The sequence below is a fragment of the Mizuhopecten yessoensis genome, unplaced genomic scaffold (assembly GCF_002113885.1).
Source record: "Mizuhopecten yessoensis strain PY_sf001 unplaced genomic scaffold, ASM211388v2 scaffold11163, whole genome shotgun sequence".
NCBI classification, from domain to species: Eukaryota; Metazoa; Mollusca; class Bivalvia; order Pectinida; family Pectinidae; genus Mizuhopecten; species Mizuhopecten yessoensis.
In genome coordinates, this window is record NW_018408911.1 from 120,127 (window position 1) to 132,281 (window position 12,155).

Consider the following 12,155-nt stretch of genomic DNA (forward strand, 5'->3'; position numbering starts at 1 on the left):
TGGTTTTATTGTTTTTTGTCACTTTGAATAATATTTCTGTTCATGTTAAAAACAAAATCAACTCTCTGTATAAATATATCAGGTGACCGTTAAGGCCCATGGGCCTCTTGTTTTATCAAAGCTACAGTAATGTCAACAAAATCTGTTTCCAGTATGTATACATACCGTAAGTAAGTTTTTTGGCAGTGATACAGGTATCCTTAAAATAGCATGTAGAATTTCATATTGATCATCTGAATACAAAACAAAAATATGCATAAATTCTGAAATTCCTGTCAAAAATTGAAGAATTTGAAATTTGTATTAACAACTGATTAAGCTGATCTGGCTGTAAACAAAGAGGCCCCAGAACTACTGTGTTGTGTGGGAGGTAATGTGTGATAGTCGGATGAACAATCTAGAAGATTTTGACTTATGTGGTTAGTGACTTGAGTTATATGTTCAGTTTGAGTTTCCTGTAAATATTTGTATGTTGACTGAAGACCTAATTTGACACTAGTCATTATGTCTTTAACTTCTTGATGTTTTCACAGAATTATCCTCCCTTTTTTATAGTTGGAATAAATCTGTTACGTTAACATTTAAAAAATTTAAAGTCCAATTAGTTGCTTTTGTCTGGGAAATCATGATCACCAGGTAGTACCGACCCCGTGTAGTGGGAGACAGTAACACCTAATCACAATTATACCTAAATACAATGTCTATCATGTGTGGAGAACATTTTCTGGATTGAATTTCACATGAACATGAGATCTGCTAGTATTTATGCTATTTTTACTACATAAAGTTAAATTAACTTTTTTCTTTTGTTTTTGCTGCAGCAATTTTGCTGAATAATTTGCATTCATTGCAGATGAAATGAATTGCTTTATGCATCAAAAGTGCTTGATGAAATGAAAGTATGCATGTGTAAGAGAGTGGGTAGGGGGTATTAAGCTAAAGGGTTTCCAAACTCATCCAGATCTCCACATTGTGTTGAACTGAAAGTGTGTGCGTAAGAGGGCAGGTTGGGAGGGATGTTTAGTCGAAAGGTTAATTCCAAAAATCATCCAGGTGTACTGTATTTACTTACACATATTTAAACAATAGATATATTTAGTACATTGTTCATTTTGCAAAATGAAATCAATTACATACAATTCTTATTGGCAAAATTGAAGAGTTTTACAGCCCATCATTCACGATAAATATGGACGTGCCCATATTTTTTTAAAGGTGGGATCCACTACGTAGTCTGGGTGCATCATAAACGGATGAAAGATATATTACTTGGGTATTCATAATGCGGATACATGCATTTAAACTTTTTGTTTTGTATATTGATAAAACCTGTCTGATCTGATCACTTATATCTTGTCATCCAAATAAATCATGTGATCCCATTATGAAAACTATTAGAAAAACTTGCAGAGAGTATTTTGACCTGTCCTACATATGAAGAAAACCACATGTAAGATTTATAGACGGATTATTCTGACCAATATGTTTTGTCGCATACAGTGTCAGATTAGACTGGTTAATAGGACCAATACGTTGTCCCACAGGGGTCAGATTGGACAGATTTCATTTTGTTTGGAATAGCTTGCATTTTGATCTGTGTAACCTGTACCCTTGGTACTCATTGTAAAATCACGAGTCATAATGTAAAGTGATATTAAAAACTTGACAACAAATGTTCAACTTTTATTATGAAATCATGATAAAATCAGTTCACATGGTTGTGTGTTAGACACATGATGCAGAATTCTTTGCTGTTCTCGAGACAACTTGTAACAGAAAAGAGTGGTACCTGAACACGAGATATTGTACTTTACCAGTGACGAGCCCACCAGGGTTAATTAACATGTTCTGTAGTCATGTTATCCCCTTGGTTACCCACAAACATACCTCATCTTGTACATTTCATTTTGTTGTAAAGTACAAAAAGTAATCAAGTTTTTTTAATGTCTTCCTTTGGAACCAAAGCATTCAGGTTTTCCTTTTCTCGTTAATTGAGAATAGGAACAGACATAACGAAAAGATGTTTACTACACAAGTGAAACAGGACATTTTGGCCACCTCCATTTGACGCACTACTACTATAACACTTCAGTAGAATTTGTATGGGAATTCAAATAGAATTTTCAACATGGCTGCCAAGATGGGTATGCATGTTTTGGATTTCAAATCCACTCCAGAATAACAAGAATTGGTCAGGACTATGTGCTGATTATTCCCACTTAGTTTCTGAAATATCAGTTGAAGAAGTAGCATACAAGTTTAAATTTCAAATAGATTATCAAAAATGGCTGTCGAGACGTTGCTTTCAATATATTGCTTCCAAGATTTGATCCAGACTATGCATATATCTAGCTCGAGATTACTCTGGCCCAGACACCAGACTTTTTGACAAATAGATGTCTGGTATGGGGCATCTATCTGTGAAAATGTCCAAGTCTGGTGTCGAGGCCAGAGGAAACAAGGGCTAGCATTTATCATTTGTTTTGGCAAAATAGGTGTATTACAGTTTAATTTTAATTTTAAAATGTAAAAACGTTAACCGAGGCCAGTGGACAAATGAATGGGGATAGCAATAGCTCATATGTGCTAAAAACACCATATGTAAAACTGATATCAATATAAAACAAACATTTACACATAATAACATACGTATTAGCTAATAAAACATGTTAAACATTAAAGATATTTCAAGCACAAATTCAAAAATCAAGATTCGTTCAAAAACAACTTTTCCTTTACCTGAAGGAAATAAGTTGACACACATTTCAAAAATAAAGATAAAACAGACAATTAATTCAAAACATAAAACGTATAACTTTCAAAACAAACTAAACACTTGCAAAGTATATGTATAATCTCCAACGTGCACATGACATGTCAAGAAATACAATCAACATGGTCTTATTTGAAATTCTCGAGAGAGAGAGAGAGAGAAAAGCATACCTAGTCAAAAACATAATTACTTCAGCAGTAACCTTACATTTTATTAGCACTTTTATCCTCTACCATAAATAATAGAAAAGAAATGCTCTTGACAAATCAAAAATTATGTTGACTTTATAATGTAGCTGCATTTAGCCAAGCCACTACAAGTGTACCACCTTTGATGCTGCTCATTTGATAGAGGGAAAAAATGAAAGTTTTGTCGTGGATGGATATATTGTTTATAAAGGTCCAGGCAAGGTTAACCACGAGAACCCTTGGATTTGAAAGTACATGTAGATCCATCCTTTTCAACCCAAAGGAACCATCGCCTCATAATGTTATACTACATGTACCTGTATGCTATACAATGAGAAATGCATGTTAAAGATACGTGTACCAAACTTAAGTGGTAAATTATATTAATATTTCAAATAACTGTCTATCGATCTATACATCAACGTAATATATTCTGCCAAAAGCACCTAATACTCTCATAAATACTGTACATGTTTATGTATATTGTATATTAATCAAACAATGTAATGTAATGCATGTAGTTTAATTAAATAGCTTGTGCCAATATGTATCAATGATATAGAAATATCCATATACAACAAATACATATTTATTCATACACTCGTCATTCTGTCAAAATACATACATGTATTAGTAAAACAATTTACGAACATCTTTACAATAATTCTATTTCATGTCGATGTATTTCGTAAATCCAGAGATCATGATATCTAGAAATTGTTGTAAAATAATATCAGACTTCTTCAAAATAATAAATAATGATATATTTTTTACATCAATCATCTATTGTGATCTCAAAATTATGTACCTATCCAATCAGGAATAATAAACTTAACATGATTTATAAATAGTTTCTGTACAATTGTAAACAAAAAGCATATTGGGCCTGTATAGCTCACCTGCTATGGAATGGGTGGCAAACACATTTCACATTTTTGACCTTTAAGGTTAGTCAAGGTTTTTTTAAACCGATTTGATGGCCTGTTATCCTAGCCAACTTCAGGCCACAATTACTGGTATGCAGTCTTTTAACACATTTTACCCCCGTCGACGAGAAAACAATTCAAGGGAATATTCCAACAATTTGATAGAACTTCACACCAGTATGTCATGACCTTGAAATAGGTCACGGTCAATTATTTTATTTTATTTATAGTTCTTTATCCCTGCAAGCTACAGGCTCTAGATCTCACAAGTTTCAGATAATGCCATTGGAACTGTTAAAGTAGGTTAAAGTCATTTATTCACGGAAACTTTAAAACAGTTATCTTGGGTAGCCATTGATAAAATATCTTTACATTTGGCCTTTAAGTTCTCAATAAAAAGCCATATACAGAAAAAGGTGTGAGACAACAAGACAGTGCATCACAGCATAACCTCGAAGGTACTTCCTGCCAAGTGAGCTAGTTGATTAAACAATTAACCTAACATAAATAAACTTTCACATCACAAGTATCACCTATTGATATATATAGGGGCCCCATTATATAATACAATATATATATATATATAAATACACCTCAAATCTTACAATCTTATAATCATGCCATATGAAAAGGTATTTACCTCTGTGAAATAAGGAATAAATATCTTCAAAACAATGTTTAATTTTAACGAAATAGGTTAGTGTTCATTCTCCTTGCATAAACTAAGTATGGCTAACTTATAAGGCACTACATTTTGAATGTATGTTAGAAATCAAAGGACATTTGAGGTATGAATTCTTCTTCATACGAGATAATGTGAGATAATCACACAGTAAAAACTGTCCAATCTGACCTCAATATAATGTCTAATCCAACTTCTAAGTACTCAGACATCGATCTTCTTGTCAACACCTTAATATTCAGACATCCCAACTTATCCAACTTAATCCCAAATTAACTACCAAATAAGATCCAGTCTTATCTGATTAGCATGTTCTACAAGGTGTCAGAGTTTACAGGTTTCACTGTAGCCAACAAGGTCGTCTATATTAAATATCTCTGTGTTTTACATCTTTGTTAGCTACACCAAGATATATCTTGCATGGTACAAAAACTGTGACAAATGTACTGGTTTATACTTTAGGTAAGATATAACCTATAATTACAGCTAGGTAAGATATAACCTATAACTACATCTAGGTAAGATATAACCTATAATCACAGCTAGGTAAGATATAACCTATAACTACCGCTAGGTAAGATATAACCTATAATTTCAGCTAGATATAACCTATAATTACAGTTAGATATAACCTATAATTACAGCTTGATATAACCTATAATTACAGCTAGGTAAGATATAACCTATAACTACAGCTAGGTAAGATATAACCTATAATTACAGCTAGGTAAGATATCGGGTTCGCACAACACATCTTTCACAAATTTAATCTTCCAATGTGCTGTTTGATCAATAACCTATGGATTATTAATGTGATAAACACTCTGGATATGCTAACACGTCCTTTTTAAGTAACAATTGAGTTCCCACCTTTAGAAGTAATTGCTGATCTATTTATGAGGATACAAATATATCTTTCCAACAAGGGTTTAATAAAATACTTTGTAATGTAAAAATAACATGCCTGCATTAATGTTCTACCCGTGTTTTCTCTGTCTGTTTGTAACCATGGTTACACTGTCACCAGCTGCGCCTACAGACAGACACACGTAGAAGTGCCCCACAGTTGGGACAGTTGGGGAACGTCTTGATGTCCTTTTTGGGTATGTGCCAACACTGACTGCAACGTACCTTGTATTTCTTAAACCTGCATAACGTGAAAAATATCATGCAAAAACGAAATGTCTCTATAAATGTTAGAAGTTGTTATTTCAAAGCCACTCAGTATGATAGTAGTCCTTCTAATGTAAATATGCTACTCACATTTTGTTATGGATCATCTTTATTTTGAAAAAAAAAGATCAAAATGTTAGAAAGGATATTATATTTTCCTTCCGTACTGTTTTGGGCGAATATGTTAGCCTTCCAAATAGTCTTGTGTGGGTGTGTTCAGTCAAGCATAAAGCGTGTGCACGCTTTTCCACGTGTACACGCTTTTCAAAAGCTAAGCTAGGCTAAGTAAGGCGTTATTCAAATTGTTAAGGAAATCAATTTGATGAATATTCTTCGCATGTTTTTGTTTTTAATATGGCACAAAGACGAACCGGACAACAGTTAAATGATGGTGAAATAAATAGGGGCATCGGAATGCTGCAAGCTAGCATGTCTCAACGTTGGGTTACATAACGTGGCATGAATGTGGAATCGTTTCCAAACTAACAGAAACCCTTCCAGACATCTTGCTGGAGGTTGTTTGAGGGCTACAATGCATTGACAAGACCGATTTTTGCTCATACAGGCATGGCTTGCTCATACAGGCATGGCGTCACAGGTTCCAGACTGCCACATTTTTACGAATTGACCTCCTAAATGCTTCTGGTACCCGGGTAGCCACTCAGACAGTTAGGAATCGTCTTCATGATGCTGGATTAAGGTTACGTAGGCCAGCAATACGAGTTCCCTTAACTGCCCCCCATATTAGGGACCGATTAGATTGGGCCCTTGCTCACAGCACTTGACTCTTCAGGAATGGGAATCGGTTCTTTTTACTGACAAGTCCAGATTCTGTCTCGACTTCACCGGCAGGTGCGTTAGAGTATGGAGACAACCTGGGGAGAGGTTCTAGGCAGGTAACGTTGTGGAATGTGGCCGATATGGCGGTGGTTCAAAGATGGTGTGGGGAGGCATAAGCCTTCATGGTAAAACTGACCTCCATGTGTTCCATAATGGTATCGTTACGGCCCGGATTTACTGCGATGAAATCCTTGATGCCTATTTCAGACCCTACGCTGGAACTATGGCCCCTGACTTCATCCTTATGGACGATAATGCTAGGCCAAATAGAGCAAGAGACTATTCAAAGAATGGATTGGCCAGCCTGCTCTCGCCGGATCTAAATCCCACCGAGCATGTGTGGGACATGCTGCAGACAGCTCTCTCTGCCAGAAATGTTCAGCCAAGAACGCTCCAGGAGCTGGGAACAGTTCTGGTAGCCGAGTGGAACGCTTTCCCACAAAACCGGATACGCGATCTCATTTGGGCCATGCACAGACGTTGTGAAGCTGTAATTGATGCTCATGGGCGTCACACTAGATACTAAAACAGTTTCTGTTTATTGAGGATGAGCTTTGTGCATTTTAAGTTTTTTAGTGAATACCTTGTTATCAATTTTAAGGGTAACCCTTTTCCTGTTGCTCATTTTCCGACTGTAATTACGATTTTTGGAATTTTTGCATGCTGATGCATTAAAAGAAAAATCAATTTTTCAAAAATAATACTCGGTATAAACCAAATAAAATATTTATTTTCATATATGCTCAAAAATAAAAGTGATCCTTAGCAAAATGTTAGTATATATATATATTAATCAAGGTCACATCAGTCTTGATTTGAATAAGAGTTCAATCAGTTTTATAAATAATTTCAACAAGTCAAGAAAAAGATGTTGTTTAATATTGTTGTCAGAACTGATAAAATGTCTGAAGAATAAATGTATTTTAAATCATGCACATCTTCATGCTGATGTTTATCTTCTTGATTTGAATTCTAGACGACTCAACAACCTTGATGCAGAATTTGTCCAGCAATTTTGACTTTGAATTTTGATCACTTTTTGTACTGAACTACTGAATTCCACAATGAATCTTTCCACCAAGGGCTAACAAACATTTTGAACTAGGACATTGATCCAATTTGTTTGGATTCTGTATCTTTTGGTTAACAAATGACTTGACTGATTGGTCCTGAATGAATCCCACAGACAGATGGCTTCTAATTAACCGAATCATAATCTAAATGAACATAATCAAAACACATCATCATAAATCTGCGTTACAAATAGACAGAATTGTCCTCCAGCAACAAGACCCAAATACGTACCTGATGCCACATGCGTTACACAATGGTGTACCATCCTCAGCATCTCTCCACAGAGGTGTTCTTCGAGTCGCACAGGATGCACATGTCTTTGCTGAAACAAGGTATTAACAGACTTCTTCAGGACAACAGAATATTTTTTCATACTTTTCCTTCTTGCCTTTATCTTTAAGAGTGTTAAATTTAAAAAGTAAACAAGCTTTCAATAAGTTTTATAATCTACAAGACTCCAAATTTCAAACACATTATAGTACATTTATACTTAAACACTTTCTCCAATATTAACAGAATGTCATCTGTATTAAGATTAAGTTGCATGCCTTACAGGAGGGTGCAACAACTTAATGTTAAGTGTACCAATGCACCCGTTATAATTGTGAAGAAAAGTTCTACTTCAAAACTTTCTTCCAACTTGGAGTATTCTACCTTTTATATAGACGATGATTCAACAAAGAGGACTTCTTTTAGGCCAAGAGTTACTGCCATTCCTGTAGATAACAACTTCATTAAAGTGCAAAAATTCAATGGAAAGGTCTTGTGGTCGACCCTCATGATTTTTTTTTTGGTGGGGGTATAAAGGTCAAGGTTGTCTTCACCCAACGGTGTCAGGGTCCTCATTTCCCAATAGGTATAAAAGTCAAATTGTAACTTTCCAAGAGGTATCGGGTCAAGATGTTGACACCCAACGAATTATGAAGGTCAAATTTTTAACTATCCAAGATTTGTCAAGGTTAAGATAGTTACTTTTGAAGAGGTATTAAGGTCAAAGCCATCGTGATCAAAGTAATATCAAGGCGTAAGGCTGCTATACAGAAAGTTTGTCATACACAGAAACTCTAAAAACATCAAGGTCCCAAGATCAAGTATCTACCTGCGACGTAGGCATTCCGATGGTAGGCTAGCTGGCTGTCCTCCTCCGATCCACTCCAGCAGTCGGTGTGATAACTAGTCGCAGAGCCACAGCTGCTGTGACGATTCCGCACCTGGCCATGGGAACCCACTGGTTTCATATTCATGTTACTGTAATACAAAATTGTTTGTAGTATATGTGTTATCAATCTGCACTAGTGAGGATAGAAAGATTTAAAACGACTTGTTTAGAGTTTTGCATCCTCAGAAACACTAAGGTTATAAGAGACAGTGTTAACAGCAAGAGAAAGTATCCCATTAGAGATGGCCCACTTATCATTGTATCCTGCCAAGCCCCTTGTTACATAAAGTACTGTATATATTGGACATGTAAACAGAAACCAAGTTTTACTAATTCTTCTCAAACACAGCTATCAATAATTGGTGGATGTATCACTAATAATAAAGTGCAATACTTACCTAAAATAAGCCGATATGACAAGGTGGCTGTCGCAGCCCTGTAACTGTGTGTGCAAAAGGAACGTCACGCCCCGGAAGTTAGGATCCTGCCTGGCTGCACTTCTGGTTGGATGCTTGTTTTTTCTCCTGTTGACATGCATATTATTTGTCATCGGTAACGTTGTCGCTGTCGTCATTTTTTCACAAGTGCTCATCGACGTTAATGGCCTGTCAACATGCATGTCACTTGATTTTGTTTTCTGCAACACATCCCCATTTGTTCTGCAGTGTTTTGAAATTGGTTCAAAATGATTTTCTTTTTCATCTTCTTCAGGAGAGCTAAAAACAACACACACCAAATAACTTTCCGATATTTTGAAACAATAAGTTCACCTGTTTTTCAATGCTGTTGGCAAACACGTTTCACCCGTGACCTACAAAGTAAGTAACTGATGAATAATTCAACATAACGTAGATCAATGAGTGCAATATAAAACATCATGGAATGCATGTAGTATTGCATGAAACCAAGGGGAATAACTCTATTAAGTATGGTCAGATAATTGTGATAACACTCCAGTGATTGAAAGGGGCCTAACTCCACTAATTATGATAAGATGATAGTGGTTGTCCAAGCTTATGAAGTTTGAAATTAATCCCGAGAAACTAACTGCAGATAAATGTATGAAAGAGGACACTGTTAAATCAAGTGCCATAAAAGTTAATTAACCTTGGTATGAAGTTTGAAATTTATCCTTTGAAAATAACTCCAGAATTGAGTGAACAATGTTTTGTAAATTGATTAAAGGGCCATAACTCTGTAAATTATGCTCTGATAATGGTGCTTATCACACTTCTATGAATTTTGAAGTTAATCAATTGTCAATTGAAAAAAAATCAAAATATTGAGAGGACACTGTTTCTGCAAGTGACTAATGGGCTGTAATTCCATGAAATTTGGTCCGATATGGTGGTTATCGAACTTGTCTGAGCTTTGGTAACCTACCTTTCTATGAAGGTTGAAGTAAATCCATTGAAAAGAACTCTAGATATGGAACTGATACTGTTTCAGCAATTGACTAAAGGGCCATAACTCTGCAAATTACTGTTGGATAATAGTGTAAATCAATCTCCTCCAATATTTTGAGAAAATCAACTTTCCTTTTAAGTTGTATGAAGTTCATCCATTGAAAATCACTAAAGGCAGACTAGAATACCTAGAATTACAGGAGTACCCGATACCCTGTCAAATATTCCGGATTCCAGTCATCTTCAAAAAGGCCTGGAGCAATGACATCATACATATTCACATAAAGTTTGGTGAAAATTCATAAATAGATTAGAAAGGAATTTTACCAAAATAAACAACCAATCAGGATTTAGGAAGTTCTTGTATGCTAATTAAAGATAGTCATTCTGTTCATTTTCTTACCTGGCCTGATCAGTCATTATGGAAAATATTGTCTTGAATGGGACTGCCAATCAGAATTAAGTATTCATAACCTAATTAAATATTCTTCAAACTTTACAAACTTAAAAAGATACTCTCTGGATTTGGCCTTATTCAATAATGTTTTAGAATTTAGACAACCCAGTCTGATTATCATGATGACCTAAATACAGTGAACTAACTAAATTGGTGATACATGTACAGATGTATAGTTCAAGTTTCACCAATATGTCTTCAATGCTTTTCAATTTACAACAAGATCCAAATGTCAGTTATACATTTTCTTCACAATTGACCTAAAAGTGAAGGTCACAGTCACTTAATTGTAGCGCCTTGTTAAACTTCCAATCTCAAGATACCGATCAGCTAAGACACGAACATTTAAGAAGTATTTTGTACCATTAGTTGATTGGGATAAATAATATGGATTTCCTTGGTGTCAGTGCTTACTGCATTGGTAGAATTAACTTGAGCCCGCAATTAACAGATTAAGCTAACATCCATCAAACAAATATTTTCTCGTGCCATTAATTTTATATCCAATTGTGGTTTTGTGCTCAAAAGTCGAGGTATATTTTCATATTGTTTGGCCAGGTTTTTTATAAATCATTTCTTAATCACACAAATAAATTCGGTTTTATGACAAGAACATTTTTTTATGATATGGCAGTCAATCATATCACCGATCATTTTTTCTCTCTCGAAAACCATCTTCATCCAACGTTCTATATGGTTTGCAACTTTTGTGAAATTCTGCATATTATCGGCATTTCAAACGTTTATGATTGTCAACTTTACAAATAATATCTTATGGACATTATGATTCAAGACATTACTTTTCCGATCAAAGCCAAAGGTACACAATCTACCTGTGAAATCTGCCTTTCGCCCCGGTCTCCGTATTCCTTTTCTTGACACGTTCGTCTTGAATAGTGTTACAATCAATTGATTTCAATATCCGGTCGTCTGCGCGATGAATTGAATTAAAAATCTGATCATTTGGCTTCATCATCTTGGATACGATAAAGGACTTGTAGATACGTCCATGTGTCTAGCCCTTTGTTTAGTTACCGGTGAAAACGACGGGCGCAAATCACGGGCAAATGCACATGCTCGGAGCGACCTTGACTGATTTCCAATCGCTGTCAATCAAGACTGTCAGCCACGTGAAACAACATGCTGGGCTAATAAACTTTGACAATTTTCTTATTTATCACATAGTTCTTCCTTGTTTTAGTTATTTCTGGAAATGTCTAATATTTTTCAATGAAAAAAAAAGGCAATTAAAAAAAAGCATAAGTTTCAATTTCATTTTCATGATTATATGTGCAGAAAAGACGATTGTTTTTGTTTATATTACACGAAAGAGAAAAAATTGAATTCAATGTCATGTATACTTTCATTTCAGTTTTAATGATTATGAAAATACCACCGATTCAATTGTTTACTTTTTAAATCGTTAAGCTGATGCAGCTCTTGGTATGGTAACACAACCCTAGTTACATCAAAAGCA

The 12,155-nt window shown here is 35.0% G+C and overlaps 1 protein-coding gene across 2 annotated transcripts; it reads right to left on the reverse strand.

The window, feature by feature from the left end:
- Nucleotides 1-51: 51 nt before the first annotated feature.
- LOC110467156 (GATA-type zinc finger protein 1-like) lies at nucleotides 52-11,736 on the reverse strand. Of its 2 annotated transcripts, XR_002464819.1 has the most exons (6): nucleotides 11,512-11,736; nucleotides 9,214-9,531; nucleotides 8,756-8,904; nucleotides 7,888-7,978; nucleotides 5,225-5,716; nucleotides 52-5,155 (listed from the first exon to the last, which is right to left on the reverse strand). XR_002464819.1 is itself a non-coding variant. In XM_021524109.1 (5 exons), exons 1-5 carry the CDS (start codon nucleotides 11,652-11,654, stop codon nucleotides 5,590-5,592), a joined length of 828 nt encoding a protein of 275 aa, XP_021379784.1. In that variant the 5' UTR covers nucleotides 11,655-11,736; the 3' UTR covers nucleotides 5,176-5,589. The 2 variants fall into 2 exon arrangements, 1 of the variants encoding a protein (XP_021379784.1); XM_021524109.1 differs by lacking the exon at nucleotides 52-5,155 and having other exon boundaries at nucleotides 5,176-5,716.
- Between the last annotated feature and the right edge of the window lie 419 nt (nucleotides 11,737-12,155).

Excerpts from the sequence above, each read along its gene's own strand:
- LOC110467156 (XM_021524109.1), bottom strand. The coding sequence starts at position 11,654 with ATGATGAAGCCAAATGATCAGATTTTTAATTCAATTCATCGCGCAGAC. Across the intron at positions 9,532-11,511 it reads GCGAAAGGCAGATTTCACAG|CTCTCCTGAAGAAGATGAAA; the intron begins GTAGATTGTGTA and ends TGTTGTTTTTAG. Across the intron at positions 5,717-7,887 it reads TGTAACGCATGTGGCATCAG|GTTTAAGAAATACAAGGTAC; the intron begins GTACGTATTTGG and ends CACGTTATGCAG.